We start from the raw sequence: 19,978 nt of genomic DNA on the forward strand, positions 1-19,978 counted from the left end.
GCGGTTGCTCTTTATCCGGTGTGCCCTTTTGAACTCCTTCCTAGAAAAGCGCACGGTCTCACAAGGTCCGCCTGCATAGCACGGTCTCGGCTGCTGCTCTCTCTTTACGATTGATACCCCGACGCAGTCACAGCGCCGTCGGTTTCCTTGCCCTCCCCCCCCACGCGCACCTCGACCTCACTGTGCCTAGTACTCGCGCACAGACCCGATCCTCGGCCTCACTGCTCACTTTTTTCGGGGTCAGCAGCCCAGCAGAGCAGAAGACAGCAAAATTCCCGCCTTATCCTTCTTCCTTCTTCTCTTTCTCACCGATTCCCTCCTCTCTGCATCTGTTTGAAACACCGGCAAGAATGCACTCTTTACTCTCCAGAGCTCAACGAGGAAAAGAACCAAAGTAATGTTCGTTTGTTCTGGGCCAGAGATAAGCAAAAAAAGATACATGCAGGCACGCTAACGAGACTATGCATGCGAGTCAAGATAAGGGATCGATCGTGGTCCACGTGAGATTTAGTGTCACAAAAGTTCAAAGATCCGTCATTGGCGAGAGAGCAATATTGGCTTTGGAATTGGATCGGCTAAAATGAGGGTGGGGAGACGATGTCAAAGGTCAAGTGAGGGGGGGCTAAAACATTAAGCGCGAGCGCTGGAGGAAGGTAGAGGGGGAACGAGCTTGGCCAAGGGCTCTGATGATAGTGTACGGAGATGCCCGAGTATGGCCAGCTGGACTGGATGCATGGAGGAACAGAAGTCGATTCTGTGAGGTCACCGCTGATAGCCTTGACCTTGACCTTGACCAGAGGGTCCGTACATCGTCGCGTCATTGTCTGGGCTCATCGGTACGCTTTGGGCTAGCTGCGAAAAGGGCGGCAGCAGCGGTGCCTGCCCCGTAACTCCGGGTAAAGGCAGCTGCGGCGGCTGAGGCGAGGGTGTCGCCCCCTGCGACTGCTGCCTGGGAATCTGGAACATGGGATTGACACTGGCGAGATGCGTCGTGGGGCTGGCCAGCGGGCGCTGGACAGAGTCGTTGGCTTGCGAGCCCACACTTCCTCTGGAGATGCCGCGATGGGCGCTCTGCGACGACCTCCTTGTCACTGAGCGTGGTCGATGCGGAAAGGGCCCAGGTGCACCATCGCCTCCGCCGTGAATCGGAACCTGGGGCAGTGGAGGAAGCTGGTAGGAGTGCGCTGAGCCAGAGTGGGTCGATGAGATGCTAGGTCCGGGCCCGTGCGAGTACGGGTGAAAGCGAGGGGCAGGCGTCTGGTGCAGTGGTGAGGCAGAGCCCTGTCGATGGGCCGACGAAGCTCGACTTCCGTGACTCTGTCTGCTGACCGATGTCCTCGTGCCGTAGAGGTGATGAGGTCCCGGCGAGACGCTGCCCGGATCGCGCTGCCGAACATCGCCCACCGTCGTATTACCAAAGTCCTGAACAAGCTGCTGGTCTAGCGAGCTGGCCACCGATCGGTTGTCGTGCGAAGTTCGGTAGTCCACCAATCTCCGGCCCGAGGCATCGATGACGCCGGGTGCAGAATTCAGGCTCGACGCTGACCCCTGGCGCTGCATGTTGGCTAGGTTGCCATGGACATATCTGCCACCCGGGCCTGGGTCGCTGTCGCCCGTCTGGAACGACTGCATTGACTGTCTTCGGGGGTCATCGTGATCGAAGCTCGACAGCGATCGCTCGTCGTCATACTCTCTGTACCGGCCCGGACCTCTTGAGAAGGCACTCGAGCCATGCACTCCACCTCGCATTCCCTGCCGAGGCAAGCCGGGACTCGAAAGACCAGCCAGATGCTGGTGAGATGGTGCCTGTGGCGAGAAGAGACTGCTGCCCGAACTTTCCGAGGCTGGCGACGGTCCGCCGCCGTATGTACCGCCGTATGTGCTCGAGTAAGAGCTCATGCTTGACGATGGCTGCTTTCCCCTTGCTTTGTCGCTTTGAGCCAGCGCCCTCGTCACATCGTTGTCGGCCAATGAGTTGTCGAGCCACTCGACCTGGTCCCGGTTGTTTGATGCGGCCAAGATCTGGTTCCTCTTCTGCATCACTGCCCGCGCTCGGTCTCGAGCCGCCTTCTCCTGGGCAGTTCTCTTGGCCTTTTCCGCTTCTCTGGCCTTCTTCTCTGCCTCCTTCTTGGCCTTTTTTGGGTCCAGCGGCTTGCTGCTTGACTGTACTGGCGCCGAGTTTGGCAAGGAAGCCGATGAATACGCCGCCTGTTGTTGAGCCTGGCTTGTCAGGAACTGCGGCTGCTGCTCTGCCACGAGCTGCTGTGCGGGCGTAGGATCCCATTGCTGCCCCGTCGGCTGCTTCGGGACCGGCCCGCTACCACTGCTGTTGCCGGTAAATACAGAGGAGATGTTGAGACCCCAGGTCTTGCTCCTCCGCCGATCGCGTGATCCCAGTGTCTCGTTGCTCGCGTTACTGTCTGCCAGATCGCTGCCGTTGTCCTGAGTCTGCGCAGGGAGGCCCTGCTGAGCCTGCCGGTTGACCCATTGCTCTTCTTCCGGTCGTCTGGGAGGCATAGCAGCGCTATTTCGCTGCACCTGCGGGTTGTACTGCCTGACGTCACGCACCGTCGACGTCGAGAATTGAGCGTCGGAGCCAGCCTCGCCCTGGTACGCCTGAGGCGGTCGCAACGAAACGTCGTCAAACTGCATCGATGCGTGGCTGCCGGCGTACAAGGACGCGGAGTCTGGGAACGCCGGGTACTGCGAAATCTGCGAAATTGTCGAATCTCGTACACCCGAGCCCGGTGCAGGTGCCCACTGCACATCGTTAAGCTCTTTGGGAGAGGCGGCATCCATCGGAGCATCGACTGGGCCAGTGTCGTGCGTCGGGCCGGTCCGCATTGGTGAAGCCGCAGCCATGGGTTGATCCTGCTGCTGCTGCAGCCTCGCCATGTCGTGGGCTGACGTGCCTGCGCCAAACGCTGGCCGGACTGATTGAGGCATGGCCGAGTGCGACGGAGGCACCTGCCGTCTTCCTGCGTTCGGGTCCATGCCCATGGTTTTGTCGGGCAAGGCAATGGGCTGCAACTGTGCTCTTGGCACCTGTCGAAGCTGTGCTGTCGGCTCCGTCGCGATGGCCAGTTCCTTGGCCTGTAGCGGGAGTAGCTTGGGTGCGATCTCGCGGTAGTAGACGTGGTTCAGACAGTCTCGCGTCGTGAGTCTCGCCTGAGGCTCGTATCGCATCATGTCTTGGATGCAGTCGACCAGCGCGGCAGGCACCTTGGCCGAAAAGAGATTCGCGAAGTTCATCGGGGAGGCCTGTAGAGGACCGATTAGCATACAAGCCCTAAACGAGGTTACCATCAACAAACGAGCGTACCTTTGGAAACTCAAAGCCGACCTTTTCAGCCAGCCGCAGCCCTCTGGCCCAATCGCCACCACCTCGTAACCGACCTCGCTCGTCTTTGCCATATTCCGACGAGGGGTTACCAAGAATCTCGACAATGTAAAGGACTTGGTCCACCTCAGTTTGGCCAGGAAAGAGCGGTTTGAGGTTGAGGAGCTCGGCCAGGATGGTACCCAAGGCCCAAATGTCGACAGGGCTCGAGTAGTCTCTTGCCCGAAGCAGAATCTCTGGTGCCCTGTACCACCTCGTCGAGACGTATTCGGTGTAGGGTGGCGCGCTTTGCGTCTCTCGAGCCAAGCCAAAGTCGGCCAGCTTGACAATGACAAGCACGTCTCGCTCCGGTGCTGTGCCTCGAGGTGCAAAAGGTGCATAGGCCGGGTAGTCGGCGAGGCCAGTGGTGGTGATGAGCAGGTTTTCTGGCTTCATGTCTCGGTGAAAGTAGCCGTGTTCATGGATGTGGTGAAGACCACGGATGATCTGCTGGAAAATCGAGGCGACGAGTCCACTGGCTAATGGGCGCCCTTTTCTCGATTTGGTGAGCTGGTAGAGGTTTCCCTCCATGCACTCAAAGACGAAGTGCAGCATCTTCTTCTCGCCAGGCATCAGAAAGGCATCGTAGAGGGGAATAATGTTGGGGTGGTGGGGTATTGCGAGTAGTGACTGTGGGATCCTCTTCATCAGCACCGACAGGCCCCTCTGTCTCAAGGGTTCAAATCGTCTCTGCTCACCTTGAGCTCCTTCAGCTTCATGCATTCGTCCCAGCTGCTGAATGGTTTTTTCATCTTCTTGATGGCCACCAGCCTTTTGCCGAGGTACTCTGGTCTTGTCGTTGGATGCTGCATCGGACTGAGCAAAGTCCCGCTCGGCAGCGGGCTCTTCCAATCGGCCAGACACACTGTTCCAAAGGACCCATCACCGACGTCTTTGATGACTGTAAAGTCTCTCGGCCCTTCTCGCATCAACGAGGCCGCCGTTGTCGGCATCGATGATTCTGTCGGGCTTCGTATTTGCATGCCGTAGCCGCCTGCCTGGCCATTCACTGCGCTGTTGGAGGCCAAACTGGTGTTGTAGCCTCCATTTGCTTGCGTCGTTGAGGGTGACCCTCGATAGGGTGGTATCGCTTGCAGAGAGGATGCGCCAAGATAGCCTACGTTCCCATTGCTGTTGCTGTTGCTATTACCGTTGCCGTTGCCCGTCCGATTAGTTAGAGGAATGGAGCTGGGCCCTGGGTCATGCCCGTACTGGTCGTAGTGTCTCGGTGAGAGCTGGTGGGGCGCCTGCTTTGGCAGCATGCCGGCACGCAAGCCTCCGTCTCCCGCTCCTGCCGCTCCCACGACGCCGCTGCTGCTGCTGCCAAGACCTCCGTGCGGCGATCCTGACCCACTCACTCCATTGAGGAGCGGCATGGCCACAGGGCCCCTCTCTCACGCGGACCTTCGATGAGAGAGTACCAAGCGCCTGTGTGAGCGACCCTATAGGCGTCCCAGATGTCAACGTCAAGTCCTCCTTCACAACATGAGAAGCGCACTCTCACCAGACCGAGAAGATGGTCCTCTTGCGATAAGGGTTGGCCAAAGGCTCTGTATGCGCGCGTCTCGAGCAAAGCCGACCTCCTGATCCGCGAAGTACCGCCTCTCTCCTTCTCTCAGCTGGACTCGAAAGGAGGATGTCCGAAGATCTGTCGCGCTTGCTGCCCGTTGGTGAGCGTGCACACTGCGCCGGGATGGCAATCACGCTACGTTGTTGAGACCTTTTCCAAGACCGATGGCGCTTCGTGGCTCATCAAGGGTGAAGGAAAGGTGAGGCGAAACCAAAGGGGAGAGAGAGGGAGAGGAAAACGAGAGGCGAGGGTTCGACGAGGGGTAAAGGGGGGTTGGGCGGAGACGAGCGAGTAGGGGTCACGTTTTCCGAAGTGTCTCCCCTCCCTCGTCTCCTCTAGCGCACTCTACCGGATGATCAGCCTGATCGTCGGTCCCACTGCACCTTCGCAACGAATGGCGAGCGAAAGGGCCAATTGGACGCGCGATCGAAAGCCGAGGGCGGATTAGAGGCGAATGAGAGGGCCCCTGCTGATTATGGGACGAACTGATGGGAAAAATTTCCCCTGCCTTAGTCCACTTCGACGTGTCGAATCCGCCAGCGTGAGGAAAGCCTTAGATCCGGCGACGGGTCGGAGTGTGAACGCCGACGAGCAGGGAGAATGCCGGGATGGTAGGAGTGGCGTGTCGGGACAGGTTGACGGAAGTGAATAAAGAACCGTCGTTATGGTCGCCGTCTTCCGGAGTCCTCGAAGCCAAGTGATGATGATGGACCACCCAAGGGTCCTTGCGGCGGATTCTCTCTCTCCAAAAGACCTCTCTTTGGCGCGCTCTCGTCTCCAGTTACCGAAAGCAGGAGGCGGCGCGACGGATTCACTAACCCTCTATTATTCTTCTATTCTTTGATAGTGATTCATGGGTTTAACGTTAACGTTCAAAGGAAGCAAATGCTTATATTCCCCTCCCGAGCTAGCCTTCTTTTTTATTTTATTTTTTCGTTTCTCTTTGCCTTATTGCGCGGGTCCCACCTTTGCGAAAGGCAGGGCGGGGAATCTTTCATTCGCATTAAGCAAGAACTTAAGGAGCCCGATGCGAATCGTGAAAAGGCAGAGAGACAAACCCGACGAGCTCCCAAGAAGAAGAAAGAGAAGACTGGCGATGCGAGACAATGGTCTCCCGATTCGCCTCGAGACAATGACCATGAGCGCGCCAACAAAGGGAACACAGGCTGAATGAGTGACGCCTCTTAGGGGATGCCGTAAGCGTCCATTTGCCGTTCTTAGCCTCCTCCGTCCATCTTTCCATTTCCCTTTAGCATGGGAGCGCACTTCTCCCGTCCACCCGAGATGTCCCTAGACCGATAGGGGACAAACTTAGATTGATCTATTGCGACGTCGCTTTCAGTGTCCATCTGGACGAGCAAGCTTTGTCAACCTCAATTCAAACGGAATATGCAGATCCGGCGCTACGCCCGGCCCGAAATTCTTCTGGTAGGAAAAGAAGTTTGGTGATAGAAGACAAAGAGCGACGGGGTGTGAAATTGCGCCTGCTGCTGCATCAACATCAATCTCGTCCGGAATCATTGTTTTTCCATTCTTCCTTATTGCTTTTGGTTGTGTGATACGAGGGCAAAAACAAGAAAGCCACGACCAGAAGAGGTAACAATGAATAAAAAGAACTACAGCAAGGAAAGTGAAATGCGTTGAAATTGACGCGAGAATCTTTCCGCGGGAAAGAACCACGTCAAAAAGACGCGCTGGTGCCCTCGACTTCTACGAAGTGTCTGCTCGCCATGGTGACCTTGACTGGACACCATTACGCCTGTGCCTTTGCAGAAGCGGCTGCCGCCATCAAGTTCAACGCTGAACCAGCTTTGAAGAACTTGAGCTGCGGCTCGTTGTAGGAGTGGACCAGGGGAAGGTTGTCGGTCGAGCCGTCAGCGTGCTTGACGGCGAGGTTGAGTTCCGAGCCGGGGGCGAACTTGTCGAGACCCTCGAGGGTGACGATGTCGTCCTTCTGGATCTTGTCGTAGTCCTCGGGGTTCTTGAAGGTCGCGGCGACAAGGCCCTGCTTCTTGAGGTTCGACTCGTGGATACGGGCGAAGCTCTTGGCAATGGCAGCGAAACCACCAAGGTGGCGGGGCTGCAGAGCGGCGTGCTCACGCGACGAACCCTCGCCGACGTTGTCACCGCCAATGAAGACCCATCGCTTGCCCTGACCCTTGTACTGCAGGGCCACCTCGGGCGTCGACTCAAACTTGCCCGTGTTGTGGTTGTACGACTGGTTGGCCTCGTGGGTGAAGGCGCTGATGACGCCCGAGTAGGTGTTGCGCGAGATGTTGGAGATGTGGCCACGGTACTTGAGCCAGGGACCACCAGCAGAGATGTGGTCGGTGGTGCACTTGCCCTCAGCCTTGACGAGGACGTAAAGGTCCTTCTCGTAGCCGGGCTGGTAAGGCTCCCAGGCCGGCAGGAACTCGAGACGGTCCGAGTTGGGGTCGATCTTGACCTGAACCTGCGACCGGTCCTCAGGAGGAGCCTGGAAGGTCTCCTCACCGGGGTCGTAGCCACGAGGGGGGAGCTCCTTGCCCGTGGGGTCGGAGAACTTGAACTCCTTGCCGTCCGCGCCCTTGAGCGAGTCGGTCATAGGGTTGAAGGTCAGGTCACCAGCGAACACCATGGCGGTGACAATGTCGGGCGAGGCAACAAAGGCGTGGGTGGCCGGGTTGGCGTCGTTACGGCCCGTGAAGTTACGGTTGTACGAGGTAATGATCGAGTTCTTCTCGCCCTTCTTGACGTCAGTTCGGTCCCACTGGCCAATGCAAGGGCCGCAGGCGTTGGCGAGAACGACACCACCAGCGTCGCTGAGGATGTCCATCTGGCCGTCACGAGCGATGGTGGCACGAATCTGCTCAGAACCGGGCGTGATGGTGAACTTGGACTTGACCTTGAGGCCGTGGGCGGCAGCCTCCTCGGCAATCGAAGCCGAGCGGGACATGTCCTCGTACGACGAGTTGGTGCACGAGCCAATGAGGCCGACCTTGAGCTCCTGGGGCCAGTCGTTCTTCTTGACAGCCTCGGCAAACTTGGACAGGGGCGTGGCAAGGTCGGGGGTGAAGGGGCCGTTGATGTGGGGCTCGAGCGAGCTCAGGTCCTGGAGAGAGAGAGGGGGGGGAAGTCAGCTATGCGAGCTAAAGGCTCAGCCACACTTGTCGAAACTCACAATCTGAATGTGGTTGTCGTACTCGGCGCCCGCGTCAGGGAGAAGGTTCTTCTGGAAGCCCTTGGCCAGGTCGGCGATCTCGCCACGGTTGGTGGCCCGGAGGTAGTCACCCATGCGGTCGTTGTAGGGGAAGACAGACGTCGTAGCGCCAATCTCAGCACCCATGTTGCAGATTGTGCCCATGCCCGTCGCCGAGAGACCCTCGACACCAGGTCCCTTGTACTCGATGATGCTGCCCGTGCCACCCTTGACAGTGAGCTCGCCGGCGACCTTGAGAATGATGTCTGGAGAAGGAAAAGGCCAAGTCAGCTCAGTTTCTCAGCTATCGACAGGGCAAACTTCCTCACCCTTGGGAGCGGTCCAGCCCGAGAGCTTTCCGGTGAGTTCAACACCGACGACCTTGGGGCACTTGAGCTCCCAGGGAATGTCGGCCATGACGTCGACAGCGTCGGCACCACCGATACCAATGGCAATCATGTTGAGACCACCGGCGTTGGGCGTGTGCGAGTCGGTACCAATCATCATACCACCGGGGAAAGCGTAGTTCTCGAGGAGGATCTGGTGAATAATGCCCGAGCCAGGCTTCCAGAATCCAATGCCGTACTTGGCCGTGCAGGTGGCCAGGAAGTCGTACACCTCCTTGTTGATGTCCTTGGCACGGGCCAGGTCCTTGACACCACCGACCTGGGCCTCAATAAGGTGGTCACAGTGTACTGTCGTGGGCACGGAAACGGTGGGGAGACCAGCAGACATGAACTGCAGCAGGGCCATCTGGGCCGTGGCGTCTTGGCAGGCGACTCGCTGTTTGAGTTTTCACGCAGTGAGCTTTCAATCTCAGAGAATAAAAGAGAAAGAAGGCTTGGAGAGAAACTCACGTCGGGGCGCAGCTTGAGGTAGGACTGTCCACGTCGAATGTCTTCGTTGTGAGGGTCATCGAGATGGCCGTAGACGATCTTCTCCGACATGGTCAGTGGTCGCTTGAGCCTGCAAATCTCGGTTCGAGTCAGTAACACATTCAGCTCTTTTCCAATGATCGGGTGACGCACCTGTCGCGGACAATTTTGATGTTCTCGTCCATCTTCTTGTAGTTGATGAAGTATCCCTTTCCCTTCTCGACGTTGCTCATGTCAACCTTGCGGTCGAAGATGGAGGGGTCAATGTCCGGGACCTCTTCCGCCGTCGTTGCGTAGCCCCTCGCCATCGTCGCCCTGGTGAGCGAGGGTGCGGCCACGCCTCGCTTCAGGGCAGCGCCAGCGCGCATGGCGCCTCGAGCCGGAAGCATGGTGGATTGAGGGTGAAACCGGGTGGGATGGAAAAGTGTCTCTCTCCTTGTGTCAAAGTGTAATCAGCACAGCTAAGGGCGCTGACAGTGACGAGGTGATGTAGCGGAAAGAGCTTGCGGCGGTGGCGACTGCCCAGGTGATGGTGGTGGTAGTAGGAGCAAGGGGAGGAAACTTGCGTCGATGTGGATTCCAGCTTGAAGATATGCTCTCTCGCCCTCGATCCATTCAGCCAGGCCCTTTCTCTTCGCGCCAGCCAACCATCGCGCGCGGCTTTCATTCAATTTTCCCACCTCTTGTCTTTTTTCCCTGCCCTCTTTTTTTATTTTCCTTTTCCGCATTGCCATTGGAATAATTAAAAAACAGCCCGGCTTTGAAAAACGCGATTTTTGTAATGATCTCATTCTTGTATCCGTCGATTTCCGCAAAGGCCTTCGCTCCGGTTGCCGGCTAAGATTTGCTTGCCGCCACGGTTCAAGAGCGCTACGGCCGGGCCAATGAGGATGAACGTGATCATCAGCAAAACCCTTCCCTCATTTTACAAGTCATTTCGAACATTTGGCAGGTGTTTCTCGCTGTATTGAAAGCAGTGGAGCGGGCCTTTCCGACTGTCTTGTCCAGGAGGGTCCTGGCAGGAAGTAGTTAAAACGCCGTTTCCTATCTCCAAAGCGCCATACGCCCACATAGCGAACGCCCTGGGGCGCCTAGAGACTACCTATGCGAGGACGCGGGCATGTTTCGACGTGAAGTCGGAGCATAGGCGCATGAACAAAACAGCTGCGTGAGCCATGATGTGTGCCCAATGTACGGTGTGGGCCTGCAATTGAGTGAAAATAGGACAGGACTATTGGCCCACGCAGATTTTATGTGCATGACCAAGACAAGAACCCCGTCTTGTGCTCAACCCAAGGCCTATCTCGCGCTTTTCGGCCACGAACAAAGGGTTTTCTGGCAGCTAGAATTCGAGGCGGAAGGCCTTTCGTCGAGGTCTTGTTCACCGACCTTTCGATTGCTCTCACTGTAACATGCTCGAAGCCCAGTCGCGAATCTCTGAACACACGGAAACAGTGACGCCCACGTCGCCCACGTCGGACCTGTGCGCCCATCGTATTCGCACAAGTGAAGGAGTTGAGCTCGATTCGCTTATCGGTACCGAAAGCTCAGATTTTTGGTTGGATGCGGATCACCGTGAAGTCTCTCTTCGCGGACACGCTCGGTCTTGTCTTTGGGGGAGAGCGTCACAGCTTCTATTTTGCCGCTTTAGAAAGTTGAGGACGAGGAAGATTGAGGACGATGCTCCAGGCATAGTTGTAAAACTACGAGTCAAAAGTCGCCCTCCCAAGATGCATCAAGATGGGAGCTTCGTATTACGCAGATACGGCCATGGCGAGCGAAAACACATATCGTCTCGCCCGTACAATTCGTCATCGAGTGAGGCCCTTCTACCGTCGCAAGACACCGTCAAAGATCTTGTCTTCGGTGTCAAGGGTGACACATGTGTATGCACTCTATTGTTCACGCAGAGACAGATTAAGGCATTCTCGCCATTGTGTCCTTCTCAAGCAAGAATACAAGCACTTGCCAGACGATCCTTTACAGGCCATCCCTTACAGATACTCCCCGGAAGAGATCAAATTGAAGAATCGCGCTTGGACACGTACTACGTACTACTAGCTTCGCTGAACCTGGAAGAGACGGTGAGACATACATGCAGATGTGCACTACACAGACAGGCACGCTGGGGGGACGCGGAAGCAGACGCGAGGCAGACGCGGGAGGCAGACACGCAGACAAGTCAGCAGACCGACATTTTCTTTTCGTTGGGGGCCCATAATCCTCTAGCGTCGAGAAGAAAACGGCGGGGAATTCGCTTAGCCGGTGCCCTTCGTTTCTTCGCATGCAGACAAAAACGGCAGGGTAGACATAAGAGGCTCAAATTTTGTTATCTTGAAATTAAGAATATCCGAATACAACAATTATCAAAGCTTAAGGTGTTTCCACTTAGACTTCTCACTTCCCATTGACCCTCTCCTCTTCGTCATCAGCCACCGACTATCGCCGTCAGTACGAGCTACGGCAACGGCAGCGACGACGGGCAAGGCATCGGCATCAGCATCCCTTCCTTCGACGGCCTTGACCAAGGCAGCACGACCAGCTGACAGTCAGTGAAAGCGAATAAGCCTTGGAACACGCCACCTGGCGCGATCGTCCCACCATCGAAACTCTTTTTTTTTCTTCTTTTTCTAAAAATCCCCCTTTGTCCATCTCCAGACTTTTTCATTAGTAGAGGTTCACCGCCTCACAAGATCCTGGAGGGCCATTCATTGGCTTTGCCATCGACGTCACGCCTGCTACGACGGCAGCTGTCTTGCGATACGCTCGCTCTGATCGCCTTCTTCACATATAGCCGCGCACTCGAGTGATGGGCCGGTAACGAACGTATCTCGACTCACTTTCCTCTCGTTCTTCTCGCTCTGGGCGATTTCATCACCTACCACTGTACATACGATCAACGCATAGACTGCCGACCCCCCCCCCCCCCACACTCCTTTTCTACATCATTTGACATGTCCAGAACGTCATCATCAGCTCCAACAGCAGCACACGCACACACACCATCACCGCCTTTGTCGACAACCAGCGCCACTACCCCGAACCAACTATCACTGCCGCGAGCCATGCTTCGAAAGTTGGCGAAGCGGGCGACCAAGAACCCGATCGAGGTCATCGTGACAATCTTTGTCATTGTCACACTCGCCTACTTTCAGGTTCTTCACGCCGTCACGACGAGCAATTTTTTCGAGCCACTGCACAGGGAGGCCGCCGGTCTGGCTGCGGCATCGTCCTCACCTTTGAGCAGCGATGCGGACGCTATCAATGACGCCGCACGGTGGACGGAGAGGGGGAACTTCTTTGTGAGGAAGGCAGGCTCGATGGATTGGATCGCTGGGGAAGAAGCAAACGAGGCCGGTCTCGAGCACGGAGCGGCCGAGTCGGAGAAGTTGAAGCGTTTCCTCATCGAGCCCGTCATTGTGGTCGACTCTGAGGAGCAAACCGATATCAAGAAAGCGCTCCGTGATACGACGCTAGCCAATGTGGCCAAGCTCCTGCAGAAAGAGTTGGGTGGTGACGGCCCAACGCATCTTGTCCAAGATGTTCCGGAGGAGGTTGCCGCATATACTTTTGCTCGTTTGTCGACAATTGAGCAAGATAATGAGGACGCGACCTTCGAAGCAAGACGGCACTTCATCGAGAAGGCTGCCGATGTCGATATGCTGGCGACGACAGTCAATGCCAGTGTGACAAAGGCTTCCGCGCTTCGGTTGCTGCCCATCTTTTCCGACGATGACGTCGGCGCCTATGGCTCCACGGGGCAGTACTCGTCTGCCTCGACCGAAGAGCTTCGATCTGTGCGATGGATGGCCTATGCCATGCGCGCTCTCGTCATGCGCTTCTGGGCCCTGGTCAAAGTGAGTTTGCTCTTGAGTTCTTGTGCTTGTCCAGCCAAGATTAACGTCTACTTTGACAGCGCGCCGACTCAGCAGACATCTTCGTGATGCTCTCTGCCTATATTCTCATGCACGGCACTTTCGTCAACCTCTTCCTCTCGATGCGCAAGTTTGGATCCAACTTTTGGCTCGGCGCTTCGGTTCTGACCTCGTCCATCTTCGCCTTCCTGTGTGCTTTGGCCATGGCATACCTCGTCGGCGTGACCGTGGATCCCATCTGCCTGTCTGAGGCTTTGCCTTTCCTCGTCATTACTGTCGGCTTTGAAAAGCCCTTTCTGCTCACGAGAGCCGTCTTCACGCACCCCGCAATCGCGCCTCAAGCGACGACGTCCAAGGCCAACCCAGACCTGCTTCTTTCAGCGCTCAACGAATCGCAGCAGCAACAGCAACAACAACAACAGCAGCAGAGGCAGCAAGGCCCACGTCCGGATGGGATCAAGGGCAATGGCGCTAGAGTGGCCGACGACCACAGCCAGGAGGAAGCCTTTGTGCGTGCCCTTACCGCCCGCCTTCGCACGGAGCCCAGCCTGCGGTGGTCTGCCCCTCAGCCAGTGCCTGCCAACGAAGTCGTTGAGGCTGCTGTCGACCTCGTTGGCGTGCCCATCATCCGAGACTACGCCATCGAGATTGCAGTCATGGCTGTCGGCGCCACCAGTGGAGTGTCGGGTCTGCGCGAATTTTGCCAGCTCGCAGCCCTGATCCTCATCTTCGATTGCGCTTTTCTCTTCTGCTTCTTCATCTCCATTCTCACCGTCATGGTCGAGGTACACCGGATCAAGGTGATGCGGGGCATGCGAAGGCTCAAACCCTCGACACCGCCCAATGTCGATTCAGACGTGCCCCTTTCGGAGCTTGACACACCCATGTCTACGTTGTCTTCGCGCGAAGACAGCCCGGAACGTGCCGCCGCGGATGGATCACGCCAGCATTCGAGTGCCTCGACTAGGCCGCTGTGGAGGAGGATCGTCAAGCTCATCCTCGGAAAGGTTCCCTTTGAAAGGAGCAGACATGGTCGCGAAAATCCGGTAGCCAGGCTCAAGCTTCTCCTCATTACGGCTTTCCTGACGCTCCATTCGCTGAACCTCGTCTCAACACTGACGACGCAATCGGCCTTTTCGCGCCACCAGTCGACCGGCGCCGTCTCCCTGTACAAGTCCCTCGTTGACACGGCACCTGGCGTTTTATCCACCGCCAAGCCAAATAGTGCTGTCATGGATGCGCTTCTGAGGGGCATGACGATGCCGAAGGATGCCGACGTCATCGTCAAGGTTGCCGATCCTATTATCTACGTCCTTGTGGACAGCGCTCCAAATGCAGCGTGGTCCCGGTCAGCGATTGGATCTGCAGCTCTCAACGCATCGGGTCTGGGAGGCAGCAACAGCAACGCAATCGAATCACCATCGGGTAGCAACTCATCGGACTCGTTCTTGCCCACAGCCATTAAATCGGGCACCTCACCGGGTAGCTCATCTTCTCTTGCTGTGCTCGACAGCTTCATGAGCTTGTGGACGGTCATCGTGGGCGACCCCGTCATCAGCAAGTGGATGTCGCTGGCACTGGCCATCAGTATTTTCCTCAACGCCTATCTACTGAAGGGCATCGCCACGGGCAATGCAGCCGTCGCCGAGGGTAATGCGGCTGGTGCGGCTGCATTTGCCGCTGCACGCATGATTGGCGCACACCTGAACCGTGAAGGGGGTCGACTGTCGACTGCAGACGTCGCAACGGATAGCAAGCCTTCGAGACGATGGAGTGAAAAGCCAGCAGAGCGGCCAAACATGCACGATAGCATTTCCGAGTACCACTTGAAACTCGCTCAGCTCTCGGCCAGCCATGCCAAGGGCAAGCTCGACCAGGTGCCAAGGCAAGAGGAGGGCCTTAGCAAGGCGGACGTCCCTACGAAGGCCGTGGCGGCTGATGCGGTGGCTTCCGATGCAGCCGCCACAGTGCGCGACGAGGCGAAGACGGGAGAGAAGCCGTCAGACTCGCTGCGTGTCAAGGTGGCTGGCTTTGTGGGCAATGACGGGACTCAAGAGGTCCGGCCGTTGGACGATCTTCTCGAGTTGTACGCCGGAGGAGCCGGTGTCTTCTTGCTGAGCGACGAAGAGGTCATCCTCCTGGCGCAAAAGGGAAAGATCCAGTCCTACGCCTTGGAGAAGCTGCTGCAAGATCACGAGCGAGCCGTCCGAATCCGAAGGGCTCTCATCTCGCGAGCATCCACGACGAAGACTCTCGAAAGCTCCCTCGTGCCACACTCCAACTACGACTACGCACAGGTCATGGGTGCCTGCTGCGAGAACGTCGTTGGGTACATGCCTCTGCCTGTCGGTATCGCTGGCCCCTTGACAGTTGATGGTCAAGTCTTGCCGATCCCCATGGCCACGACCGAAGGAACTCTGGTGGCCTCGACATCGCGCGGTTGCAAGGCACTCAACGCGGCAGGAGGTGTCACGACCGTTTTGACGCAAGATGCCATGACGCGAGGCCCTGTGATTGAGTTCAGCTCCATCACGCAGGCCGCAAAGGCCAAGAGGTGGATTGACTCGCCAGAAGGAGCATCGACGATCAAGGAATCTTTCGACTCGACTTCACGCTTTGCACGTCTCTCTCACCTCCGCTGCGTCATGGCGGGCAGGACCCTCTATGTGCGCTTTGCCACGGCCACGGGCGATGCCATGGGCATGAACATGGTCTCAAAGGGTGTTGAAAAGGCCCTGGAGCTCATGTCGCAGCGTTTCGAGATGCAGGTGCTGAGCCTGAGCGGAAACTACTGCATCGACAAGAAGCCCAGCGCCATCAACTGGATTGAGGGTAGGGGCAAGAGCGTGTGCTGCGAGGCCGTCATCCCGGGTGCAACGGTCAAGTCGGTCCTCAAGACGACGGTCAAGGACCTGGTTAATCTCAACATCAAGAAGAACCTGATCGGATCGGCCATGGCTGGCTCTGTCGGAGGCTTCAATGCCCATGCCGCCAACATCGTGGCTGCCGTCTTTTTGGCCACAGGCCAGGATCCGGCCCAGGTCGTCGAGAGTTCGATGTGCATGACGCTCATGGAAGCGATTCCCAACGCATCGACTGGCGTGGATGACCTCCTGGTCACGGTGTCCATGCCCTCGATCGAGGTTGGCACCGTCGGCGGTGGCACCATCCTTTCACCCCAACGAGCCCTGCTGGAGATGCTGGGTGTGGCGGGCGCTTCCAAGGAGATTCCAGGCGCAAACGCACAGCGTCTGGCGAGGATCATCGCTGCCGCTGTAATGGCGGGCGAGCTGAGCCTGATGGGCGCCCTCAGTGCTGGCCACCTGATCCAGGCCCACATGAAGCACAATCGATCGGTGCCGCCTACGCCTGGAAATGTGACGCCGAATGGCAACGGCAGCGGCGGCTTGGGCAGTGGCTCGCTGTCGATGAGCAGTGGATTGGGCAGCATGACGCCGCTCGTTGCACCGCCAATTGCCAGCTCAAGGGCCAGCCCGACGTCTTCGCAGATGATGACGATGACGTCTAGGGACAGCAGCTCCAATGCCTCCAACAGCAACGATTCGACCTTGTCGGCCAAATTGTCGGCCAAAGACCGGAGATCGTCTTCGGTCTGTTGATATCAATACATCCTATAAATACACACAACTATCATCGCTCTTTCAGTATTTCCTCTTAGTGTCCCCAGTAATTGGAACCCTTTCAACAAATCTTGCAACCTCATAGAAGACTATCGATACATTTCATGGCGTGTTGTACAGTTTGGGTGAGGCCGGAGACAATCGCTCGTAAGGGACTTTACGCTTGAGAGAAGTAGGCGGTGAGCTTGTTGCTCTGGACGGCCACCTTCTTGCCCTTGCTCGGTGAGGAAGACGTGCCCTCTGCTTTGATACCGATTTCCATGAGGCTCACGAAGCGGTCCCAGAATGAGCGCGGAAGAATCTGGAAAGAAGATCGAGTTTGGTCAGTGATGCTCTAGAAAAGGAAAAAGAAGAACAAAAACGCACCGAGCCGGCCGCTTGAACGTGGCCATTGGCAAAGCCGCCCTCGTGGCCCGTTGCTTCGAGGTCTTTGAGGAAGGTAGGATCAAGCGCCGCGTACTCTCGCAGTATTGAGATGATGTTGACTTCTTCCCCACGGCCCTTGGCGCTTCCTGCGATCCGGCACGAAAAGTGCACGTAACGCTCCATATTTGTCTTGTCCTCTCCTTCTTCTTTTATCTTTGCGGCTTTCTCTTCGTCCTCGTCAGAATGGGTGACGACGGTCCCGAAGCCCAGGTTGGCACACATGACGACCTGCAGGCGTTTTGCGCCCCTCAGCGTGCCAGCCCAGCGCGTCGCGATGGAAGGATGCACCTGAAAGGGCGAATCGATCGTCAAGAGGGCCACGCGGGAGTCCTGTCATTCGGGGAGCACGGTTCGTCAGTGAGACGGTGATGAGGCGGGTCAAAGAAACTTGCTGATTCTACCTTTGAGAATTTGGGAGGCGTGTGGGTGCATCGTTCTGTCTCGTCTTTCACCTGCCTTCGCGCCTCTGCCAGACGGAGCAAGCCCGGGTTTGTCGTTGTCGAAAGGAGGTCCGGCGGCGTCTTGCTTGCCATCAGGGCATCCCAACTGACGTGGGCGTCGTGCAGAGGCGTTCTTCTCGCTATGACTGCCATCAGCTCAGCGTGCTGATCAGTGAAGCAGAGAGAAACGTGACTCACGAGCATTGAGAAGAGCGACAGCTTCGCCAATCTTGGATTTTCCCCATCGCTTGAGCTCGGGGCTCAAGTCTGGCCACGGAGGGTCCCACTTGACGGACGTGCTCAGATCCCCACATGTCCCGATTATAGCGAGATATTTGAGCCGGTCGTCTGCTTCCTTTTCTCCAATGACTTCGGCCAGTAGAGGCTTGCAGATGACCCACGCCAAGAGGGAGCTCGTTGCAACGGGCTCGTGCCTGCTTGCGTTGACGAGCAGAGAACCCTTTGGACCCGCTTGGTCCAGATCATCTACATGATGATGATCGATAACTAGGGTCCGCACTACCTCCTCATCGTCCTCGGGTGCATTCCACCCCCGCTCGGCCGTCGTCGTCAACGCAGGGCTCGGAGCGCTTCCTTGGTCCAGCACTATAATCCATCGAGCACCAGACTTCTCGAACACACGCCTCTGTGATCTCGACCCAGGACGCTGGCCGGCTCCTATGTGATGTACACCGATGCTCTCAGCGCTTTTCCCAAGCCCGATCAGCGTCCGGTAGAGAATGACGCCGCTCGAGAGCCCGTCGGCGTCCTTGTCTGGAACGAGCAGGCAGAGGTGAGGCGAGGCAGCGACTCGCTTTATGAAGTCTGCCGCAAGCTCCCTTGCCCTTAATGGGGCAGGCCAATCTTCGACATGTACTCGTTTTGGTGTCCCTTGGACCTCTGGTTCGCTTGGCGACGATGAAGCCTTCCTCTTCACCATCGGGCCTTAATGACAGCCGGCGACCGGATGGTGCTCGTCTCGTTTTATCTGATGAGTGATCTTCTGAATGGTCTTTTTGTGGAGGAATTGGGTCAGCCCGTATGCACGCGTCGGCCGACCGATGGCGGGCGGATCGGTCGGTTGAAAGTGGGATCCGGAAGCGCGATCTTTGTCACAACTTGGCTGGCTCGTCTCCTTGGCCTCACACCCTCCTCCCTCTACTCGAACATTATGATACTCCCTCGACTTGCCGCCAGCTCCCTTCGAGGAGCTTCTCCTCTGACGAGGGCTGCTACAGCGGCGGCATCGTCGTCCTCGCGCACATTTGCGACTTCGGCAGCTCGCCTGGCGAACTCGCTTCTCTTCCTCGAGCACAAGAACGGCACCATCAACCCTGCCTCGCTTGTCGCTCTCACCGCCGCCTCCAAGGTCGGTGGCGATGTCGATGGCATTGTGCTGGGCGGCGATGATGTTGACGGCGTCGTTGACAAGGCTACCAAGTGTGTTCTCCCCTCTTTCTCTCACTCTGTGTGCTGCCAAGATTGCTAATAGCAGCATGAACACCCCAGGATCTCTGGACTGAAGAAGGTTCACTTCAGCAAGGCCAAGAACTACGCCGACAACCTTGCCGAGCCCGCCGCACCACTGCTCAAGTCAATCGTCGAGAGCAACAACTACACTCACGTCTTTGCCGGCCACACGGCTGTAGGACGCGACATCTTCCCGCGCTTTTCCGCCCTCATCGACTCGAGCCAGGTGAGCGACATCATCGCGGTGGACTCCGAGGACACGTTCCAGCGACCCATCTATGCGGGCAACGCCATCTTGACCGTCAAGTCCAACGACAAGGTCAAGGTCGTGACTGTCCGTGGAACGGCCTTCGACAAGGCCAGCGAGGAGGGCGGATCGGCGGAAAAGGCCGAGGTGAAGCCCGCTGACGCACCCCTCGAAACGGAATTTGTCGAGGAGAAGCTCAACGTCTCGTCGAGACCCGATCTTGCGACGGCTTCGCGCGTCGTCTCGGGCGGAAGGGCGCTCAAGTCTGGCGAGGTGAGACTTTCTCCTTTCTACTTTGCATGCTCTTTTGCAAATTAGCTCATCACATCACTCTCTTCTCCTTCTTTAGAACTTCGAAAAGTACATTGAGCCGCTGGCAGATGCGCTCAACGCTGCTGTGGGCGCTTCTCGCGCTGCCGTGGATGCAGGCTACGCCGACAATGCCCTCCAAGTGGGACAGACGGGCAAGATTGTGGCTCCAGAGCTATACCTGGCCATTGGTATCAGCGGCGCCATCCAGCACTTGGCTGGCATGAAGGACAGCAAGACGATTGCGGCCATCAACAAGGACCCCGACGCGCCCATCTTCCAGATCGCCGATCTTGGTCTTGTGGCGGATCTCTACGATGCCGTGCCAGAGATGACGTAAGTCTGCCTCTGCCTCGCTCGCTCAATGTGGACCTCACTGACTCAGCTGCTCGTCTACAGTCAGAAGCTCAAGTAGAAGTAAGACTTCATGCTTGTGTACCAATTGGCACAAAACTAAAGAATAGTATCGTCATTCGAGAAGTTCCTGTTTGCTCTGCGTGAGAAGAGAGGCCTGGCGTGCGCGCGTGCAGCCACTTCTCGTCGTCGCGCGACAAGGATGGATTTGAAG

At 57.1% G+C, this 19,978-nt stretch overlaps 6 protein-coding genes across 6 annotated transcripts; 3 read left to right on the forward strand and 3 right to left on the reverse strand.

Moving 5' to 3' along the window:
• Positions 1–633: 633 nt before the first annotated feature.
• Positions 634–5,110, reverse strand: FA10DRAFT_79972 (hypothetical protein). Its single transcript, XM_025525713.1, has 4 exons — positions 4,884–5,110; positions 4,078–4,821; positions 3,323–4,009; positions 634–3,261 (listed from the first exon to the last, which is right to left on the reverse strand). Exons 2-4 carry the CDS (start codon positions 4,753–4,755, stop codon positions 763–765), a joined length of 3,864 nt encoding a protein of 1,287 aa, XP_025379192.1. The 5' UTR covers positions 4,756–4,821; positions 4,884–5,110; the 3' UTR covers positions 634–762.
• Positions 5,111–6,429: 1,319 nt separating this feature from the next.
• FA10DRAFT_265805 (putative aconitase) lies at positions 6,430–9,544 on the reverse strand. Its single transcript, XM_025521219.1, has 5 exons — positions 9,156–9,544; positions 8,985–9,093; positions 8,457–8,910; positions 8,110–8,393; positions 6,430–8,040 (listed from the first exon to the last, which is right to left on the reverse strand). Exons 1-5 carry the CDS (start codon positions 9,389–9,391, stop codon positions 6,703–6,705), a joined length of 2,421 nt encoding a protein of 806 aa, XP_025379193.1. The 5' UTR covers positions 9,392–9,544; the 3' UTR covers positions 6,430–6,702.
• A 679-nt stretch (positions 9,545–10,223) lies between these two features.
• On the forward strand, positions 10,224–11,685 carry FA10DRAFT_80163 (hypothetical protein). Its single transcript, XM_025525715.1, has one exon. The coding sequence runs from the start codon at positions 10,415–10,417 to the stop codon at positions 11,411–11,413; it is 999 nt and encodes a 332-aa protein (XP_025379194.1). The 5' UTR covers positions 10,224–10,414; the 3' UTR covers positions 11,414–11,685.
• Positions 11,686–11,909: 224 nt separating this feature from the next.
• On the forward strand, positions 11,910–16,637 carry FA10DRAFT_250270 (hypothetical protein). The gene is made up of 2 exons (XM_025519557.1): positions 11,910–12,859; positions 12,919–16,637. Exons 1-2 carry the CDS (start codon positions 11,957–11,959, stop codon positions 16,495–16,497), a joined length of 4,482 nt encoding a protein of 1,493 aa, XP_025379195.1. The 5' UTR covers positions 11,910–11,956; the 3' UTR covers positions 16,498–16,637.
• On the reverse strand, positions 16,556–18,393 carry FA10DRAFT_250271 (DHH phosphoesterase). The gene is made up of 4 exons (XM_025519558.1): positions 17,583–18,393; positions 17,346–17,524; positions 16,885–17,274; positions 16,556–16,819 (listed from the first exon to the last, which is right to left on the reverse strand). The coding sequence occupies exons 1-4, from the start codon at positions 18,322–18,324 to the stop codon at positions 16,676–16,678; spliced, it is 1,455 nt and encodes a 484-aa protein (XP_025379196.1). The 5' UTR covers positions 18,325–18,393; the 3' UTR covers positions 16,556–16,675.
• A 131-nt stretch (positions 18,394–18,524) lies between these two features.
• On the forward strand, positions 18,525–19,922 carry FA10DRAFT_250275 (electron transfer flavo protein, alpha subunit). Its single transcript, XM_025519559.1, has 4 exons — positions 18,525–18,824; positions 18,894–19,374; positions 19,451–19,746; positions 19,810–19,922. The coding sequence occupies exons 1-4, from the start codon at positions 18,556–18,558 to the stop codon at positions 19,823–19,825; spliced, it is 1,062 nt and encodes a 353-aa protein (XP_025379197.1). The 5' UTR covers positions 18,525–18,555; the 3' UTR covers positions 19,826–19,922.
• The last annotated feature ends 56 nt before the right edge of the window (positions 19,923–19,978 follow it).

This window comes from Acaromyces ingoldii (genome assembly GCF_003144295.1).
Source record: "Acaromyces ingoldii strain MCA 4198 unplaced genomic scaffold FA10scaffold_2, whole genome shotgun sequence".
Taxonomy (NCBI): Eukaryota; Fungi; Basidiomycota; class Exobasidiomycetes; order Exobasidiales; family Cryptobasidiaceae; genus Acaromyces; species Acaromyces ingoldii.

Coding starts and splice junctions, on each gene's coding strand:
- FA10DRAFT_250275 (XM_025519559.1), top strand. CDS start 18,556: ATGATACTCCCTCGACTTGCCGCCAGCTCCCTTCGAGGAGCTTCTCCT. Junction 18,825..18,893: donor GTCGTTGACAAGGCTACCAA/GTGTGTTCTCCC, acceptor TGAACACCCCAG/GATCTCTGGACTGAAGAAGG. Junction 19,375..19,450: donor GGGCGCTCAAGTCTGGCGAG/GTGAGACTTTCT, acceptor CTCCTTCTTTAG/AACTTCGAAAAGTACATTGA.
- FA10DRAFT_265805 (XM_025521219.1), bottom strand. CDS start 9,391: ATGCTTCCGGCTCGAGGCGCCATGCGCGCTGGCGCTGCCCTGAAGCGA. Junction 8,911..8,984: donor ACCTCAAGCTGCGCCCCGAC/GTGAGTTTCTCT, acceptor AAACTCAAACAG/CGAGTCGCCTGCCAAGACGC. Junction 8,394..8,456: donor GGGCTGGACCGCTCCCAAGG/GTGAGGAAGTTT, acceptor TTCCTTCTCCAG/ACATCATTCTCAAGGTCGCC.
- FA10DRAFT_79972 (XM_025525713.1), bottom strand. CDS start 4,755: ATGCCGCTCCTCAATGGAGTGAGTGGGTCAGGATCGCCGCACGGAGGT. Junction 4,010..4,077: donor TGAAGCTGAAGGAGCTCAAG/GTGAGCAGAGAC, acceptor AGGATCCCACAG/TCACTACTCGCAATACCCCA. Junction 3,262..3,322: donor TCGGCTTTGAGTTTCCAAAG/GTACGCTCGTTT, acceptor GGTCCTCTACAG/GCCTCCCCGATGAACTTCGC.
- FA10DRAFT_250271 (XM_025519558.1), bottom strand. CDS start 18,324: ATGGTGAAGAGGAAGGCTTCATCGTCGCCAAGCGAACCAGAGGTCCAA. Junction 17,525..17,582: donor TGTCGCTCTTCTCAATGCTC/GTGAGTCACGTT, acceptor TGGCAGTCATAG/CGAGAAGAACGCCTCTGCAC. Junction 16,820..16,884: donor ACGTTCAAGCGGCCGGCTCG/GTGCGTTTTTGT, acceptor TCTTCTTTCCAG/ATTCTTCCGCGCTCATTCTG.
- FA10DRAFT_80163 (XM_025525715.1), top strand. CDS start 10,415: ATGCTCGAAGCCCAGTCGCGAATCTCTGAACACACGGAAACAGTGACG.
- FA10DRAFT_250270 (XM_025519557.1), top strand. CDS start 11,957: ATGTCCAGAACGTCATCATCAGCTCCAACAGCAGCACACGCACACACA. Junction 12,860..12,918: donor GCTTCTGGGCCCTGGTCAAA/GTGAGTTTGCTC, acceptor CTACTTTGACAG/CGCGCCGACTCAGCAGACAT.